This window comes from Apus apus, chromosome 19 (genome assembly GCF_020740795.1).
Source record: "Apus apus isolate bApuApu2 chromosome 19, bApuApu2.pri.cur, whole genome shotgun sequence".
Lineage (NCBI taxonomy): Eukaryota > Metazoa > Chordata > Aves > Apodiformes > Apodidae > Apus > Apus apus.
The window spans coordinates 2,037,258-2,056,361 of record NC_067300.1 but is presented as its reverse complement, the minus strand read 5'-3'; the positions used below and the strand labels follow the sequence as shown (position 1 = coordinate 2,056,361).

Here is a 19,104-nt window from a genome sequence, read left to right as displayed (position 1 = left end):
GCCAGTTGCCTTGGGGCCCTTCCTGGGGCCAGCTGGCCAAAATAAAACCCACCGTCCCCAGGGGGACACAAGCAGAGGACACAGCAGCTCGTGACAAGTCCTAGGAGCAGGTCCTGGGACACTGCTCTCTGCACACAAACAGGTCCATTAGGGGTGCAGGGTGGGGACAGAAAAACTCCAACATTATTTTGGTGTGACCCAGGGTTGGGCCTGGGTGAAAAACTGCCCCGGGGCAGCAACCTGCCACCATGGGGGGGATGAAGGCAAAAAGCTCTGGGTGCTGAGGCTGCCTCCACACCTCCTGCTGGTGGGAGCTGAGCATACTGAGCTCCTGCATGTCCATGTCTGCTCCCCCCACGCTGTGGGAGAACCTGCCAAGCTACAGTTCACCCCCTGGGACAATGCCAGCTGAAGCCACCGTGCCACTCCAGGGACACATCCTGTCACAGGGTCCTGAAGGGGCTGAGTCAAGCAGCACATCAGAGGCAGTGGCAAGAGCCTCCAGCACCCAGGGGTTTACAAGGGTGCAGCCTGGCAGGAAGGAGGCAGAGAAACACCCAGTGGGTGCAGCTGGAAGGGCAGGGCACATGCCACACAGGGGCCTAAGAGTTTCACCCGTTGAACTGAAAGCCAAGAGCAGATCAGAGGGTGACAACAGCCCAAGCAGTCAGGAAGCACAGGAAGGCAGCTCCAGGCAGGGCAGCAGTGCTGCTGTGTACAAGCTCTGATGGCTTGTCCCTTCCCCAGAGGTTGGGGAGATGGGAGAAGGACATGCCAGGCACTAAAGAAGCCACGAGACCCTTGTCTGAGGACAAGGATGGAAAAGACACAATATGCCCGATTTAAGACAGCCAGGATGACGATTATCAGCATCCTTCAGTTCCTTGTGAACATGTGGGTGAGGTGGGAAAAGCCCAGGCACAGTGTGGGTCCACGTCCTAGATTAAGTCCCACAGAGAAGACAAAGTAATCCAAGATAAAACTCCCCAGACTGATCTTACTTCACCACTCCCCTTGGGGCTGGAGCTTCCCTTGCAGATCCCCTCCTGCCAGATCTGCCACAGCTTCTGTTTCTTTCCCTGAACTACCACATCATGGCTGCATTTCTCCATCTTCCCTGGGAGCTTCAGATGGTTCAGGGCAAACCCAGTTCCTTCACTAGCAGCTCTGTTTCCCCAACAGCACCAACCAACTTTTCACACTCCTCTCTTGGACAAATATTCCCAGCCCAGCCCTACCCACAGCTATTTTTACAGGGTCCTCTTAAATCCTGCCACACAGGGACATTGCAGCCACTAGTATAGGTAGTAAATCAAGGCCACCACGTGCATTCCAGCTATGTTATCACAGTTGTCAGGCTGGAGTGGCATCAGAAGAAACAGCTTCATTTGGGTTTGAATCATCTCTCCACCTGCCTGGCTCCAGAACTGCTGCAGCTCGACCTATCCCTCCTCTTAGCAGGTTCTGAGGTTGTCATTTCCCCAGGTGTCCTCCCTGCTGCAACCTGAGCACCTGCAGGAGCTGCAAAGAGCTGAAACACAACGGGCTTGTGAAAGGGAAAGAAATGACAGCAGCTGCATCTCAGCATCCTCTGCAGATCCATCCTCAGCTCCCCAGCACCAGCAGCACTCCTCAGGGGCTGTGGGAAGTGAGGGTTGAGGCAGAAATTGAATTCCCCAGACCCAGTTTCCACTGGCTGTCCCCACGCACAGCCAGGGGACCCCTGGGGTGTGGACACCCTGTGGGCTCCAGCTTTCTGCTTTCCCTGCTCCTCACTCAAGGTCTCACCCTGATCCTGGGCTGGAAACCATCTCAGTGTCACAACCCAGACCTGCAGGGACTGCCATGGGGACAGTGCAGAGCACCCCTGCTCACACCCCGGGGCAGCCAGAGGGACCTTAAGGACTTCAGGCTATTTCCCCTCTCTCTTAAGCCTGGCAAAGATCAGGGCTGCATCCAAGCAGCCTCTAACCAAGCAGCTGCACAGTGACCTGCAGCATGACAGAGTCAGCTACCCGGGGGGTGTGGGTTCTGCACCCACAAGTCCCAAGTCCACATTCCCCCACCAGCAGTGCCTGAGGCTCCAGCTGCAGCTTCACAGCTCAGCCCCTGCTGCACAGCTGAAGGTGCCACCTCCCTGCTCCACACCAGGCACCCCAGTGGTGGCCACCACCAGCAAGGTCCTTGCACTGAAGGAGGGGATTGTCCTACCCCATTGCCCACCACAGAGGAGATTATCTAAGCCCACCCCAGCAGACACTGCCCTTTACACCTATACCCCTACACCCCTCTGCCCCCAACCACCCTTCTCCCAACACTGTTTTCTCCTGTAGCCCTTCACACAACCCCCCACCCACCCATGGGGCACAGCAAGGCCAGGGGCTCCCAGAAGGAACACCAGAGCTACCAGAGAGTCTCACCAGTAAGGGCCCCATCCCTCTGCTCCTGATCCAGAGATGGAAGAAGTGTTCAACCAAGAGCCCAGGTCATTAAAGGTCTCCACATCAAGGCAGCTCAGGCTCAGTGGAAGCAACGAGGAGGAGACACAGCCTGGTGTTCTTCTGGCAGGCCTACAGGGATGAGACAGGTGAAGCTGAGAAATCAGTCCATGGGTTGAGGTCTGGATGACCAACACTGGAGATCAGTGCTCCTCAGTACAATTCAGGCATGAGCTGAAGGCCCTGGCAGAGCTTAAATACACACAGAGACCCCTGGGCTGGGGCTCCAGGTGAGGCTGGTCAGGGCCATTCAAGCCAGTTAGTGTCCTGGCACCTTGAGCAGCTCCTGCTCCCACCCAGCCTGCAGCTGGTAGGGTGCTTTGGATAACTTACCTGGCCCTGCTCACCCATCACGAGGACTGGGTGCTCAGAAAAGGGGTGCTGGGTTGAGCAGAGGTGGCTGCCACAGGTCATTAAGGAGTCATTTGTGGAGGTTGCTCTAGGGACACCTGTGGAGCTGGGTTCTTTGCAGACCTTCCTCAAGCCAACCATCAAACCACTGCACACCCTGTTCTACGGAGAAGTCCTGTCTGTGCAAAGCAGCAGCACCCTCTGGAGGGGGGAGCACCAAGGCAGACCCTGCCCTGTCCCCACCAGGGCACTGGGGACTCTCTGCCCATCCCAGGGTGGCTCAGATGAGCAGGGATGATCCCATCCCGTTGCTGGTGATTGCTCTGCTTTGCACCATCCAGGCAGGAGGGGTCATAGAATCATCCTGGCTGGGAGGGATCTTGAAGATCATCAAGTCCAACCATAACCTAAATCTGCCCAGCCAACACCCCCCCCCCGAGAAATCCCTCTTGGTTTGTGGATGAGGTGAATGACCAGTGCCCTGCCATGGGAATGAGCTTTCCCAGAAAGACCAATTGCTCTGACCTCCCAGCAGAGAACCAGCAGCAGGTCTCCAGCAGCAGGAAGGGTGACCCCTTCCCCACACAGCACCCGTGAGCAGGCCCCACGCTGGGGTGCTCAGAGGGTGCTGAGCAGCAGGGATGCCACACGGGGCTGGTCTGACATGTGAGAAAACCCGTCGTGCATTTCCAGGTTCTGGGCTGCATCACCCTCTCAGCAAAACACTCCTGTCACCCCAAGTGTCCCCAGAGACTCCCCAAACAGCCCACCTGGAGCTAAGGTTGGGCTGCTGGGGCTCTTTCATACTTGTAGGGACCACAGCACCAGCCTGGTGGGGGTTGACCACCAACCGGGCTACCTGGGAGCAAGGCTGGACCCAGGAGAGCCCTACAGGGCTAGTGGGGGCCAGGACCAAGCACCCCCCCAGCCAAACCTCTCCCTAACTCTTCTCCTGGCCCATCGGGGGCTCTCTGTGGTGCTTGTCCATCACTGCATGATGTGAATTGCTGGTAACGAGCCGTGTCGCTCTACGAGCTGAGAGGTTTCGAGATCAAAGATGCTCTTACACAGAACTGAAATATGATCACTGGCCTTTAAAAGCCAGACTAGGCTTCTGAGGGGAAAAGAAAAGGGAAAAAAAAAAAGAATCAATTTTCTGTAGATCTAATTTGAAACCATTTTAATGCTCATGAAGATAGCAGGACTCAAGCAGGTCGTGCAGGCTGGAGGACAGGGTGGGGAAAAAAGAAGTGATTCCTGACATTTTAGTGAAGGCCTTTAATTCTCCCCAGAGCTCCCCACTCCTGGCCAGCAGCTTCTAGTCATGCTAGTGTTAGCACCAGGGTTGTCACTCTAATGTCCTTTTTATAACCAGCCTGGGTAAAAAAGAGCTCTGAAGATGGAGAGCCCTGCGAGCCCCTGTGCTGTCCCTCCCTGTCACGGGGTGGTCACGGTGCTCACCCCCCCCCGCCCTGGGTGTCCCTCTGCAGAGCCTTTCTTGGGGTGCCTGGTGGTGAGGGACAAAAGAAGGAGCCATGGTGCCCACCTGGTCCTGGTGTGTCCCACCCAGGCAGCTGCTGGAGCCACTGGTCAGTCTGTTGGGTGACAGCCCTGGGGGCAAATATGACCCACCCCTGGGCAGCACCCAGCCCCCCCTGTGCCCCCCGAGGGGTGGGTGGGCAGGGGGAGGACCCCAGAGGGGTGTTCACCTGCCACTACCTGTGGGTGCACGGGGGAGAAAGGCAAGATTCGGCAGAGGTGGGTGCAGCTGTGCAGGGGGTGTAGGGTGGTCCGGGGCGGGGGTGGGGGTGGGAACACTCAGAGCCTCTTAAAAAAGGAGCTGGCGCTGCAGAGCCCCCCGCATCGCCCCCCCGGGGCTGTCACCCCAGCGGGGCTTCGTCCAGCGGCTTCTCCGCTCCCTGCCAGCCCAGCCCCGGCCCCGGTGCTTTGTGTCCGCGCCTGAGGAGGGCAGCAAAGCCCCGGGAAGAGCCTCCAGACCCCCCAGCACCGCAGCACCCCTCGCTCCTCGGGCACGGGACCTGCGTGGGATGCGCAGGATGCGGCCCCGCCCCAGCCTGGGGCTGCGGGGGATCATCCCCCTCCTGGGGATGCTCTGCTGGGCAAGCCCCGGATAACTCTTGTTCGCACTGCAGCCCCCTCCTGGGGATGCTCTGCTGGGAAAGCCCTGGATTAACTCTTGTCCGCACTGCAGCCCCCTCCTGGGGATGCTCTGCTGGGAAAGCCCTGGATTAACTCTTGTCAGCACTGCAGCCCCCTCCTGGGGTGGGCTCCTCCAGCACCGCTCCCACCACCGCCGGGCAGGGCGCCGGGACGTGCCGGCTCCATCTCCTCCCAGCACTGCCCATCCTACGGGTGGGGACGGGGCCACCGTCTCCCCCCCACAGCCTCAAGCCCAAGGTCTGGCTCCATCCCCAGCTCCTTCTGCACTGGCTGGACCCAAAAACCCTCCTTCGACAGCAGCACCGAAGTGGTACCAGCTCCGGTGGGAGCTTGCTGGTGTCCTCGGTGCCCTGTGCTGCAGGCCCTGAGGGTGGGAATCACTCCTGCTTTAGGAAAAAGAAACCCGGTATGTGGGGTCCGGCCCGTTTTGACCCCAAAAAGTACAAAGAAGATGATCTGTGTGTTGGCAAAGGATAAGGTGGCAGTGCCCAAGCACACAACAGCTCCAGAGGGACGTGTGTTCCCAGCGGCCAGGGCTGATCCCAGCTGAGGGAAAAGCCCCAGCTGTGGCTCCAGGAACGTCCCTGGATCTCCCCTGCAGCCTCCCTGAAGAGGAGGGCTGCCTATCGGAGGGGAATCACAGGGTCAGACCCAGGAACAGAGCGTCCAGCTGCACCGTGCCGAGAGGTTTGCACGTTGGTGACCTGGATTCACACAGTTGCCCACGTTGAGCAGGGCTGTGCAGCACAGCACGGTGAAAGCTGAAGTACTTCAAGCCACTGGTACTGCCAGGGAAACAAACGTTAATCCAGATTTAGCTCTTTATTGATTTTCTGGCTGCATCCAGCAGTCGTTGCCCCAGTGCTCAAATTACCCATTCAAGACAGCATAGAAACCAGAGGAGCACAGGACAGCTTTGTGGCTGTGATGAAAAACATTAAACATCCTGAACAGCAATTTCTGGAGGGAAATTTTGTCCTCCTCAGGGTAGGGGTCAGGGTTACATTTATTCTTGAACAGCTCAGAGACACGGAGGGCTCCTGGCTGCTCGGGGTGGGGGGCACAGCCACCCCCCCGGGCTCCCACCCCCCTCAGTCCCCACTTGGCAGCGCCGTGACCTGCAGGAGGGACTTTGGGGTCCTCCTTTTTGGCTTGTCACTTGTGCCAGATCCAAAGCTGAGCATAAGACCAGTTTCAAAATCCCCATGAGTGCACCAGACTGGACGTGATGTCCCCTGTCCATGCTGCTGCTTCCCCTCTTCTCCAGGCAACCTCCCTGCTGGTGGCCACAGCTGGGTCACATCCTGCAGCTCCGTCCTAGGGACCTGACCTGCCTCTTCAAGGTGTCCCTGGGACCAGAAACTCATCCCCTGTGCTTGCAGCCAACCCCATGGCTGCAGCGTGGAGGGATCCCACAGGCCTGGCCCTCGGAGATGCTGTTAACACCCCAGCTACGTGAAAATGTCCCCACCTGGCAGGGGGGGGGGTTTGCTCCATGAATCAAATCTGTGACCACCCCCTTGTAAAGAGCCTCCAACCTGAGGAGCTTCACCACGTCCCCGCGGTTCAGCAGGACATGGCCTTGGGGTGCAGCAGGAGGATGTCCCCAGGGTTCCCCCCCGTCACCCAAAGGTGTCCCCAGAGGGGAGGGCTGTGTCTGGCTGTGCCCACGCCGGGTGGCTTTGCTGACTCAGCCTCACACACCCTGTGTAAACGCTCACCAGCTGCTGCCCCTGCCGCTGTTTGCTCAGCCTGCCTGCTCTGTTTGCCTTTCAGGGATCACGATGGAAGGAGATGGCTTCTGGCTGCCAGCAAAACGGGGCGAGGCAGCCCCAGGCACCTGCTCCGAGGAGCCTCCAGCATCTCCTCCAGCCCCTGCTCGGTGGCTGCGACCCGGCAGCAAGCCCCAAATTAAATCCTCCACGGAGCCCCAGAAAAAGAAAAAATGCACCCACCACAGCATAACCCAGCTGCCACGCAGCCAGGGCAATTATTTATTAGCATCATTTCCTTGCAAGAGAGATATGGCACCCGCCCTCCCCAGGGGCAAACAGCAGCAGCTGCAGTTTCCATGGCGGGATCTATGTACATCACAGTGCAAAGTCCATCAGAAAAAAAATATATTAAAAAAAAAAGAAAAGAAACACAAACAAAACAACTCCCCGGGGGTGACCTAAAACCAGGCACCAGGAAAAAAAAAAAAAAAGTGGTTGAGAAAATAGGTTGGGCCCCTCCCTCTTATTATAAAATATATATATATATATATTTCTAAGGCGACGTTGCACAAAACCAGAAGCGAGGTTCCTAAAGAGTCTGAGCTTGAGGCTGAGGATGTGGCACGGACACCCCGGGAGGAGCTGGTGTGGAAACAAACCCACCTCCCCCAGCCCCCGGCCTCAGTGGTCAGCGTAGTTCTTGGTCTCCACCTCGGTCTCGTTGAGCACCGTGGTCCTCATGATGGCCTCGGTGACGGCGTAGGGGTCACAATTGGCCGCCGGCCGCCGGTCCTCGAAGTAGCCGCAGCCATCCTGGCCCACCTGGCGCGGGATGCGGATGCTGGCCCCGCGGTTGGCCACCCCAGCCGAGAACTCGGAGATGTTGGAGGTCTCGTGGTGGCCGGTGAGGCGCCGGGAGTTGTCCCTGCCGCCCCGCGGGTCGTACACGCAGATGTGGTAGTGGTGCCGCTTGCTCAGCTTCTCGATGGCGGCTTCGATGTGCCTGTTGGGGAGAGCAGGACGGGGCTGGGCTCGCCAGTGGGTTCGTTTGGGAGGGCGTTGCCACCGCCAGGGTTGCTGTCACCCTGTCACCCCCTCCTCCTGCGCAGGGACAAGCACAGCCCGGGGGATGCTTGTATCACCAGCTGCCTTGAAAACAAAATGAGCTGGGACAGGCCCAGCCCTGCCTAGTGCAGCCACCCAGTTATGGAGACACACGACCAAGGACACCCCAAACCTCCCAGGTACGTCCACAGGGACCCCCCCAGGACTCACTTGAGGGTCCCTTCTACCCCAAACCCCCCAGGTACATCCCCAGGTACATCCCCAGGACTCACTTGAGGGTCTCTTCTATCCCAAACCCCCCAGGTACATCCCCAGAGACTCCCCCAGGACTCACTTGAGGGTCCCTTCTACCCCAAAACCCCCAGGTACATCCCCAGGTACATCCCCAGGTACATCCCCAGGACTCACTTGAGGGTCTCTTCTATCCCAAACCCCCCAGGTACATCCCCAGGGACCCCCCCAGGACTCACTTGAGGGTCCCTTCTATCCCAAACCTCCCAGGTACATCCCCAGAGACCCCCCAGGATTCACTTGAGGGTCCCTTCTACCCCAAACCTGCCAGGTACATCCCCAGGGACTCCCCCAGGACTCACTTGAGGCCCCCTTCTCTCCGCATCTCCTCGGTGCTGTAGTTGGTGTGACACCCGGCGCCGTTCCAGTTGCCGGTCATCGGTTTGGGGTCCAGAGTAGCCACAACCCCAAAGTCCTCGCAGACGCGGTGGAGGATGAACCGAGCCATCCAGAGGTGATCCCCCATCTCGATGCCTTCACACGGACCCACCTGGAATTCCCACTGGCAGAGGGGGGAGCAGGTGCACCGGTGAGGACAGGCAGGTTTGTGCCTCCCCAGCCATCACGTCCCTGCCCACCCCCCAGCAAGGGCTGCCAGGCTGGGCTGTGGCCGAGCTTCATCCCTTGGGAGGAAGGCAGGGATGGGCAGCATCCAGGCAAGCAACACGACAGCTTTGGCACGCCAAAAAATGGGAATAAACTGCTCGTGACTCAATAAGGCAAACCAAGGGGGTGTCAATCAAAATGGAGGTCAGTGAGCACCAAGCTGGCCTTCCAGGATCCTGCATGAAGGATCCCCCAATACTGGGGGGCCCATTAACCCTTCCCAAGGAGCCCGTTAGTCCTTCCCAGGGCTGTTCCTTCCCCAGCCAGAGCCAGGGTTGCTCCAGCCACGGTGACTAAGCAGAGGGTGACACATTCATGGCTGCTGGCACAGCCCGGCCAAGACAGAGCCCTGGATGCAGGAAGCAGCCAGGAAGAACTCTGGAAAAGCCCTGGCAAACAGCAGGGTTGTTTCAAGTCCTGTCCCAGCTGCACTGCAGATAAGCCCCCCCTTATCAAGGCTGCACCAGCAGCAGGAGAACCAACAACTCACAAGCCTCAGGGCCCGATTGCCGCCGGCCAGTCTGGCCACCAGCCTAATGCAATCAGGGATTCCCTCTGGCTAACTCCTAAATAAACCCAAATCCCCCATAGCAGCTCCCCAAGGCCGTGTCCCCATCCCCACCCCCAGCTTCCCAGCTCCCAGGTGCAGACACCCATCCCTCTACGTGCTGCTCCCACAGCCTGTCCCAGCTCATGCTGTGCCCTGCACCCCAGCTCCTGGGGGGGAAGCAAAGTGCAGGGGAGACACCAGCTCCACAGCTGGACTCGGCTGGCACTGCACTTCCCTGCTCCAAAAAGCAGGAGTGAGTGAGGAGAAAAATCAAACGTGCACGTTGTCATCCCAGCAGTGCAACTGCTCCTGTCCTTGCGGGGAGTCACTGGTGTGGGCATCCTGGAGGAGCTGGGAGTTGCTGGTTTGTTCCAGCCTCATGTTAACTCGTACCCATCACTGGAAAGGGGCTGGATGGAGCCACCCACACCCACCTGGGAGGGCATCACCTCTGCGTTGGTGCCACAGATCTTCACCCCCGCGTAGAGACAGGCCTTGTAGTGGGACTCCACGATATCCCGCCCGTACACCTTGTCTGCTCCAACCCCACAGTAGTAGGGGCCTGGAAAGGAAAGAGGAGTCACCACCCAAATAAAGCTTTTTGTTTGTTGTTTTGTTTTGTGGGTTTTTTTTTAACACTCCCAGGTACCAGCCATCATCTGCAGAGGACTTAAGGGAATTCAGTGGTGTTGCCCTCCACAGGGCATAGAGGCACCCACCCCTACTCCAGGACCAGCAACTAATCTGTGCAACCTCTGCCTTATCTAGGCAGTTAAACGGGACTTGTAATGCATCAACCAGGAGGTGGCCAGGAGATAAGGAGAGCTTGGCTTGGCTGATCTGCCCCGTGGCACCTCGCTGACCCTCTGAGCACATCAAGCGTCCCAGATTGTTCTGACAACAGCTGACATTGTTCATGGCTAGAAAATTCAGCTCGCTGTGGTTTTATACAGCTCTTCCTCATTCCAGCAGGGCAGACACGAAGATCTTCTCCCCGCCTGGGGGAAGGGAGATGTTGAAAGAAGCTGGTTCCCCCAAAAGGCTGATTAGGTTAGGTTGGGAAACCCCTGACCCTCTGCCAGGAGGCAGCTGAGGTGCTGAGGCTCACTTTGCCTCTGCAGGAGAGCACCATGTGCTGGTCCTCTCCCAAACAGCCACAGGGAAGAGGTTTCTCCAGCCAGGTTCTCCAGCCCTTGCCAAACAAGTCGTGCAGCTGAAGCTCTTTGTGCAACCCCAGGTCCAGCGGGAGCCGTGGGGCACCCGCTGCTGTCGGCAAACACCACCCCACCTCATCCTGTCTCCTGCCCTGGGGACAGCCATGGTGGGAAAGCTGTCCCCAAGGCTGGGGATGGGATGATGCAGCAGCAGGGTGGGAGCTGAGGGGAGCACTTGGCTGGGGAAGGGAGGCAGCACTCACCCTGGGGGCCAGGGAAGCCGTTGTCGGGCCAGCCGTAGGGGTGGCCGTTGATGCCCAGCAGCGTGTACTCCTGCTCCATCCCAAACCAGGGGTGGCTGTCCTTAACCAAGTCCATGATTTTCTTGCACGTGTGTCTCAGGTTGGTCTCTAGGGACAGAGAGGTCTGGGTTAGACCCAGGCTGTGGGCAGGTGCCTGCCACGCTCTGCTCCACCCCACTCAGAGGTCGAGGCTGCACCACTGCTGAGCACTTCCCACAGGAGCCTGAAGGCACCCAGTGAGCAGATCCCCCCTCCTGCAACATCCTCTGCTCATCAGCCTCCTCCTTGCAGAGCCACTCCAGTGCCAAAGCACCAGCCCACAAGCCAAAAGGTTAATTAGCCTACTCCCCAAACCACAACCAATGGTCCAGGAACATCCTCCCCTTAACACACCAGGACCTACCCCAGCCCTGTCCAAAGGGTGTCTGGCAGATCTGGGAACAAGGACTATACATCTCCTATCACTACTTCAACCCCATCCTCCTTCTTTCAGCCTCAGCTCAATTATCTTTCTCCTGATCCATGTTTTTGGTTGGCACCCGGGCTGGCTGGCTCTGCCCTGGCCTTTTGGGGTGCTTGGGAGAACCAGGGCTTTGCCAGGGAGATACAGATGTCAGAGAATCATCCTGACATGGGACAACGTGCCAGGCAAGGGGAGTGAGAGTTTGGGCCAAAACAGGCGGGGAAAGAAGGCTGAAAAACTGCAGCCCAGGGACATGAAACCCCCGGGCTGCAAATTCTGCTCTTAAATTGCAATAGAAGTCCCCAGAACTGCTGTGACAAAGCCCAGGGCACGGGGCTGGTGACACCTCCTTTGCACTGATGAGGGAGCAGGGAAAGGCTGTTTCCCCACCCCCCAGAGCCCACCCAGCCCTTAACATCCACGGAGACCCGGGCTGGGAAGAGCCGGAGGGTTCACCCCTCATCTGGGCACCGGCAGCTCCGGGAACAGGGGGTTCCCTTCCCAGACTGCTCCGGAGGAGGAGGAGCTGCCGGGCAGGAACCTCAACCCAGACCCTTCCCCCGCGGCTGAGAGACATAAGGGCGGTGGAAGAGGAACCAGCCGCTGTTCCCATCGCTGCCCCCCCCCATCCCTGTCTGCACCCCCCGACCCACACACACCGTCTCCCTGCCCCCCACGCACCCAAGCGGGGACGCGGCCCCAGTTTCCCGGTTATTTGCCAGCAAACAAGCCCTCTGGGAGCCCCTCACGGTCCGGCCCCCCCTCCCCTGTCTGGAGCTTTATCAGCCGGACAGGACGGACCCTGGGGCTGCGGACTGCGGTGATAAGACCCAGAGCCGCTTGCAGAAGGTCACCCCGAGCCAGCCCATGACGCCCAGCACCTTCTCCCTCCTTTTCTGCAGCCCAGCAAGGAGGAGAGCAACCATGAACCCTGCACTTCAAACCCCTGAAAGCTAAAAAAACCCTGAGGCTGCTTCCAGCTCCACCACGGTAACCCCACAGCCCCAGGGCTGGGTGACACCTCGGGCACAAGAGCTAGGTGACACCTCGGGCACAAGAGCTGGGTGACACCTCGGGCACAAGAGCTGGGTGACACCTCGGGCAGGCTCCCACGTCCTCCTGCTCTTCTCCTCGCCCGGCGCCGCTAAAACAAGTTCCTGCAAACGCCCGCACTCGAATTTCAGAGCCTTGAGCCAAGTGCTCGGTGCTGAGCTGCTCCCCAGTGCCAGCAGGCCAGAGAGAGGGCCCCCCCCCCCCCGGTGTGATGCCTCCCCACATAACAGGGGGGTGACCCCGGGGAGCCGGGGGGTGCCCGCTGGAGCTGCTCACCTGCGGGTTTCCTGTTGTACTTCAGCACTTCGCAGAGCACCAGCTTGTTGGGGTCCAGGCAAAAAGGGTCCCTGAACATGCAGACAGGCACCAGGAACATGTCGCTGTTGGAGCCCTCTGCCTGTGCCGTGCTGGAGCCGTCGAAATTCCACTCGGGAACATCTGCGAGGCAGGGCGGGGGGGGGGGACAGAGCAAGGAGTGGGATTGGTATCTCGCAGATGGATCGTGCCAAGTGCTGGTGGCTTAGACTTGGGACGAAGCACCCAAAGGGCACCAAGTGCCACAGGATGGCGGCCACAAAGGTTTTCCTCCATGTCCCCAAAGCCCAGCGATGTTCCCTCCGTGCGTTCACCCCCCAGCGCCGCCAGGGCACAGGCAGGATCTGCCCCAGTCACTTCACCTCCCTCTGCCAACCCCCAACCAGCTGCCAACACGCCCCCACGCCTGTTTGCCCAGAAGCAAGGGGCGAGGATCTGGTCCTCCCCTTCCCACCCAGCCCTAATGACAGAGCTCCCGGAGGAAACAAACCGCAGCGACGCAGGCCGGTGTTTACCCTCCGCTCCATCTCCCCCCGCGGGACAACCTGCGGCAGGTGTCACTTGCTGCCACGCAAACACCAAGGGCCACCTCCCAGAACTTCTCCCCGGCGTCCCCCCCTCCACTTCCACCACCCAGAGCAGCTTTACCTTCCACGCTCTTGGGCTCCTTGTCGAGGGTCCTGCTCTTGCAGCGCAGCCCTTCGCCGCTGCCGTCGATCCAGACGTAGGTGACCTGCACCGCCCCGTCCTGGGGCAGCCGCGCGTACTGCTCCCGCACCAGCTTGTTCAGCCTGGAGCTGTGTGACACCGACATGGCGACCAACCCTGCGAGACCCACAGGTGAGCACGGCATCACCCCCCCCCGCCCCATTTCCAACCCCCCCCCTCCCACTCCCCCGCTTTATCTTTCCAAGCAAACTTCCCTGCGCGCGCAACAACAAATCATAAAGCCACAATAACCACCAGCCACCCCAGCCCGGCTGATGCTGCTGATGCTGCTGCTGCTCCCCCCGGCCCCACCGCGTCCCCCCCCCGCACCCCCCGCTCACCGGCCCCAGCCCTGCGCGCTCCCGCGCCCGCCCGCGCTTTATACGCGCCCGCGGATTGGGGAGGGGGGCGGTGCGGGAAGCGGCTCCTCCCCAGGGCGGCCCCGGCCACCCCCCTCAGGGTTACCCATTAAAAACGTTTGTTGTGATTTTTCCTTTCTTATGCAAGCAAGATATTAAAAAATATATAGTTTAAATATTATTTAAAATACAGCTATTACCGTATCGTTACAGCTATTATAGGTACGGTTGTTGAAACAAGGATGACTACATTAAAATACAGTTATTAAAAATGCAGGTATCCGTTTGTGAAAACGTCAATTCATTTTAAAATAACACGTTATTTGCTAAATATTATTTCCCACCTGCACCCCCATCCCTGCACGTGTCCTCCCTCCTCCCGGTGCTTTGCTTTCTCTGGGGTTTGCCAGTAGGAGCTTTGTCCCCCCAGCCTGGCTCCGGGCTCTGGGGCGCAGAGCTAGCGAGGCTGGCATGGGGTGCTCCCCCCAGCACCCCAAAAGCCTCACTGGGCCATGCCCAGCTCAGGTGGAATGCCTGGGAACGGAGCGGGGGGCCTGGCTGGCTCTGGGGACAGGGGCAACCAGCTCCCTGGGGACAGGGGCAACCAGCTCCCTGGCAGCCACTGAACCCCCCCAGCCCACCCCATCCTTCCCAGGCCACTCCTGCCCACCCAGCTCCAGCCCCCTGATGGGTCCAGGCTGCCTTTCCCTCCTGGGCATCCCAGCTGTAAAGGAAGGAAAGGCTGAGGGATGCAGGGCAGGCTAGCAGGAAAACACTGAAATCACCCTCTTTAGCCCCTCACTTCTATAAACCGTTGAGCTACTATAATTATTTTTTTTTCCTTACATTTTAAATCACCAGAGCATAGTCAAGAACCTTTAAAACCCACGACTCCCCACTCGTGGCAGCAGCTCTGATCAGATTTACAGGCAGCAAAAAAAAACCCAGCCCAGCACGTGGGAAGGCGAGTAGATTATTTCGATACAGCAGCAATTTCCAGCTACTGAGCCCAACCCAGATCTCTGTGGGATCAATTAAACAGCTTTTCTGTTTCCACATTTGTCAGAGCAGAGGGATCCAAAAGGTGCCAGGGCACACGGGGTGGGAAGGCAGACGGGGCAAACAGCTCCCAGCGCCTGCTGGGCCTTATCTCAAATGCTCTGATATTTTTTTTTTTTCTGGGAGGAGGGTAGGATTTCAAATAAACTCTCAACAAACCCAGCCAGGCAAGCAGCCCGTGACCCTCCAGCCTCAGTTTTTAAACGGTTACCAGAGAAGAAAAGGCTTTAAAGCATGACCAGGCTCTGGAGCAGTTTGAGGTTTTGCTGATTTCCCCGAGCTTGAAGGCAGACTCATGTTTGTGGCTGCCTGAGTCACCCCCAGGAATGTTTTTCTGCAAAACAGTGAAACACCTGCTAAAACAACCCCTTCAGAGTCAATGTCCAGCACCCCAGGACACCTCCTGAATGGGCACGGACCCACAGACTGCCCCCCACTCACACGTCCTCCCCGGGCACTGCCCCCAAGCCCCAGCTCTGCTTTACTTCAGAAGGTGTTTTGGTCCTGCAGGCAGATAAACCACCAGGAAGAAACCCGAAAGCATCTGCAATTGCACAAGAACCAGGAAATGAGATTGAGGGAGAGCAGAGCAAAACTTAATTAGCAATTTTGGTCCCTGGGTGGTGACATCAGTGGCAGTGGGCTGCAAGGCAGGCCAGACGTCATCTGCTCCATCAGCCCGTGGGTGCTGCCCTCAGCAGAGCCATGAGAAGGATGTTGGCACACAAGGATTCACCCAAGGATCCTGCAGCAGAAGGAGCAGAGCCATGTGGGTCTCCTCTGTGTCACATCTTGAAAAACATCATCGTGTCCTTGGTGCCGCCCGGGTGACTTTCAGGGTCTCCTTGTGTAGCTGAAACTGGGGTCCAGCTCCAAAACCACCTCCCTCTCTGGGGTATTTTGGGGACACATCCACAAACGTGGTTGCCAAGCTCAGCATTTCCTCATTCCTGTTTGGAAATCAGCCCAAGTTGGGCAGCAGGGCAGGAGGAAATGTGCCCTTGGGTGTGCAACCCAGCGGCAGCGCTGCCCGGAGCTGTTGCAACACCCAGCTCAGCCAAGGGGCTCTGCTGGGTCCCTTGGCCCCGTGCACCCATCTCTGTCCTGCTCTGGGAGCTGGATCCCATGGGACCAGCTTCTGGGCTGGTGAAGTAGGGGGTGATGCTGAGCTTTGGTGAAGAGGGGGCAGGTTGGAAATGGACCCGTATCCCAAACCCAACCCGGTTTGTGTCCTTCATGGTGGTCACCTCTAAGCAGCAGGACCAGCAATGGTGTGTTCTTGTGAGATGTCAGGGATGGGCCAGGACCCTGCACATCTCCAGGTCAGCTGGGTATGGAAAAAGTCCCGTTTCAATCCTGGTGAAAGCCCTGGCCTTCCTCCTGGACAGAAACACACCAAAACTGAATAGGCTCAAAACCAGGGAGAAAGGAAACCAACTTCAGGCTGTCTTAATGCTCAGCAGTGATTGCACTGCCCAGGGAGCAGAGCTCCTCCTTGAATGGCTGGAACCACCGAGCACCAAATTCCCCAAACTGGGAAGACAGAATAAACACCAGTAATCCCTCACCTGGTCAAAGCCCACCCAGCCCTGGGGAACAAACACCAAGTGTCTGGGGACAGCAGGAACAATGCCAGCCTGTGGGTGCATGGCCAAGGTCCATCCCTGCCCCAAACCCACCAAATACATGATTGATGCCAAATTATTTCATGTCAAAGGAACTTTAGTCAGCAGGAAAAAGTGTTTCTGCCAGATGGTGTTGGGCACCTGCTTGTCCAGTTTATCTTGGGATCACATCTTGCCTTGGGATCACATCTTGCCTCACCACAGCCCAGTTCCAGCCACTTCCAGGGCATCAGCTCTGCCTTCCACTAATAATCATAGAATCCCAGACTGGTTTGGGTTGGAAGGGACCTTCAAGATCATCTGGATCCAACCCCCTGCATGGGCAGGGACACCTCCCACCAGCCCAGGCTGCTCCAAGCCCCATCCAACCTGCCCTTCAACACTGCCAGGGATGGGGCAGCCACAGCTTCCCTGGGCAACCTGGGCCAGGCTCTCCCCACCCTCACACTCCAGAATTTCCTCCTCATGTCTCACCTCAATCTCCCTTTTTCCAGTTTTAATCCATCCCACCTTGTCCTCTCACCACAAGCCCACACTGAACACAATGCACACCTGCATCCTCAAGCCTCTTGCAAAACAGTTCATCCCCCAAATCAGCCTCAGCCAACGTGCTCCAGGCTCTGTGCAATCAGCAGGGTCCTGCCTGCTGCCCTCCGTGCTGGGTACAGCAAACATGAACCACCAGGCACCAGCAGTCAGAGAGCAGCCCAAGGTCAGTGGTCGGAGGGGCTGAAGGCAGGAAGGGAGCCCAGGTGTCCTTGGAGCAGTAAAAGGTCACAGATTAAATCTCCAGAGGACTTTGCAGATCATTTGGAGCTGCAGCACAACACCGAGGGGGTTTCTTGAGATAAAGGACAGCAGGAGGAAGAGCCCATTCCTGATTTATTGCTACAGCACAACCCAAACTTCTCCTCTGCCTCTGCAGCTGAGCTGCCTTCCCGGGACCCACGGGGATCCCCCAGCAGCTGCACGTGGTGGCAGGGGACACAGTGGGGCTGTTCCCTTCCCCAACACTTCTTCCTGGGGTGATGACCATCAAGTTCCAGGCGGTGATGCCCAGAGACCTCTTCTGGGGAGACCTGGCCAAAGCCTAAACACTTGGAGTTTTTAGCTCTCTGAGACTTTCTCAGTCCGAGCACTTTCCAGCCTTGCCAAGATACACCAAAGATATTATTAAAGCCTTTGTTTTAATAATCATAAAAGCTTCAGTGAATTTTCCAGGTTGAGAAACTTGAACGACCTGAGATGCTTTACCAAGAAGGGGTTAAACCCAGACCAACTTACCTCCTGGGGAAATTTTTAACACCTTCACCCCAGCTACCTGCAGGGCAGGGGTTTGGGGCTGGGCTGTCAGATCCCTCCCCACACCTGCCTGGGAGGAATCACCCCCGGGCACAGGGGGAAGCAGATGAAACCCTGAAAGCATCTCCTGGAGCACAGAGCCCCAGGAAAGAACGTTTCCTCTCCCCAGGTTCTTGGTCCAAACAACTGCGGTGGTTTGTCTCCTGCCCAAACTGTTTGATGGGGAGATTAGAGGGGAGGCAAAGAGCAGGGTCGGCCCGTGGGAGCCCAGCACAAACACCATAAAGGGATTAGAAGGGCTGGTGGGGGGGGGGATGTGGGATGCAGGTGGGAATTTTCCTGTGTGCATGGCAGGGAATGAGGCAGCTTTCTGCAGGTGAGGAAAATGCTGAGAAAGGCTGGTGGGCAGGGGGTGCACGGGGCCCAGAGGGGCTGCAGCACCTGCCTGGGGATGCTGCTGGGTGCTGGGGATGTCAGTTATCAATTGGTGTAAGTGCAAACTTTTCAGACAACACTGGGACCTGGCAGGAGGTGGCCAAGGTGGGTCAGGTCTGTGCTGAAGGGTTTAGCAGAGACCCCCCAGCACCGTGGTCAGGGCAGGCTGTGCTGCCATTTCCCTGATCCCAAAGCACTTTTACACTCTTCCTGCAAAACAGCTGAACTGACAGGTTCTCTTTACATTTAAAACACATTTAAGCAGCAGCAAATCTCTTTATGTCTAGATGTTTGGACCCAAACCACTTTCTCTTCACTCAAGTAGCACTGCAGTGCCTTCTTCTGTACACACAGAGAGATAAATGCAGATACATCATCCTTCATGATGCCTGTCAGACCAGAACATGGTTGGGGAACCTACAGTCCCAACTTGAGCAGCCCTTTGGTGGCCACCAAAGGGTCCAGCTCCTACCCCTGCCCCTCCTGTGAAGCTTTATCCTCCCACTCAGACTCATCCCACCCCTTTCCCCATTCCCATGGCAAAACGAGCACCAGGAGAGCTCAGCCAACACACCTACCCAGAGGGAACCTCAGGAGACTCCAAACCATGGTTTTCCTCCTCTTTTCCCCTGGAAGGGCTTCAACCCACTGGTGACTCTGGGTGCAGCAGAGCCAGACCTGTCCAGGCAGGGGAAGCCCACGGGCAGGGGCTCTCCCTGGGCAGGGTGGAGGCTTCAAACCCTGCTCTGAGCCAGGCAAGGAGGGGTTTCAGTGCTGCCCCTCAACCTCCATGCACACACAAGGGGATATTTTGACCCAGGGCAAGCGTAGCTGCCTCTCCACATTCCTAGCCAGAGACAAAGCACAGATGCTGGAGCAGCTCTGTGCCAAGGTGGTGAAGCTTTGACCCTCCTCGTGCCACCCGGGCTGGTTTTGGCAGCTCCTTGCTGGGCTGGTTTGGGAGGACACCTTCCCACACTCCCCATCTCTCCCTGGCAGCCTGTCTGGGAAAGGAGGTCACCTCTCAGCAGCAGAGAGGTAACACCTTTTGCAAGAACTGGCTTTGAGGAGG

General features: G+C 57.9%; 1 protein-coding gene across 1 annotated transcript; it reads right to left on the bottom strand.

Annotated features, from left to right (window-relative positions):
- Window positions 1-6,989: 6,989 nt before the first annotated feature.
- On the bottom strand, window positions 6,990-13,370 carry LOC127392503 (glutamine synthetase). Its single transcript, XM_051636551.1, has 6 exons — window positions 13,193-13,370; window positions 12,506-12,667; window positions 10,675-10,821; window positions 9,692-9,819; window positions 8,404-8,603; window positions 6,990-7,748 (listed from the first exon to the last, which is right to left on the bottom strand). Exons 1-6 carry the CDS (start codon window positions 13,356-13,358, stop codon window positions 7,427-7,429), a joined length of 1,125 nt encoding a protein of 374 aa, XP_051492511.1. The 5' UTR covers window positions 13,359-13,370; the 3' UTR covers window positions 6,990-7,426.
- Window positions 13,371-19,104: the final 5,734 nt, after the last annotated feature.

Excerpts from the sequence above, each read along its gene's own strand:
- LOC127392503 (XM_051636551.1), bottom strand. The coding sequence starts at position 13,358 with ATGTCGGTGTCACACAGCTCCAGGCTGAACAAGCTGGTGCGGGAGCAG. Across the intron at positions 12,668-13,192 it reads GGAGCCCAAGAGCGTGGAAG|ATGTTCCCGAGTGGAATTTC; the intron begins GTAAAGCTGCTC and ends CCTGCCTCGCAG. Across the intron at positions 10,822-12,505 it reads GTACAACAGGAAACCCGCAG|AGACCAACCTGAGACACACG; the intron begins GTGAGCAGCTCC and ends CTCTGTCCCTAG.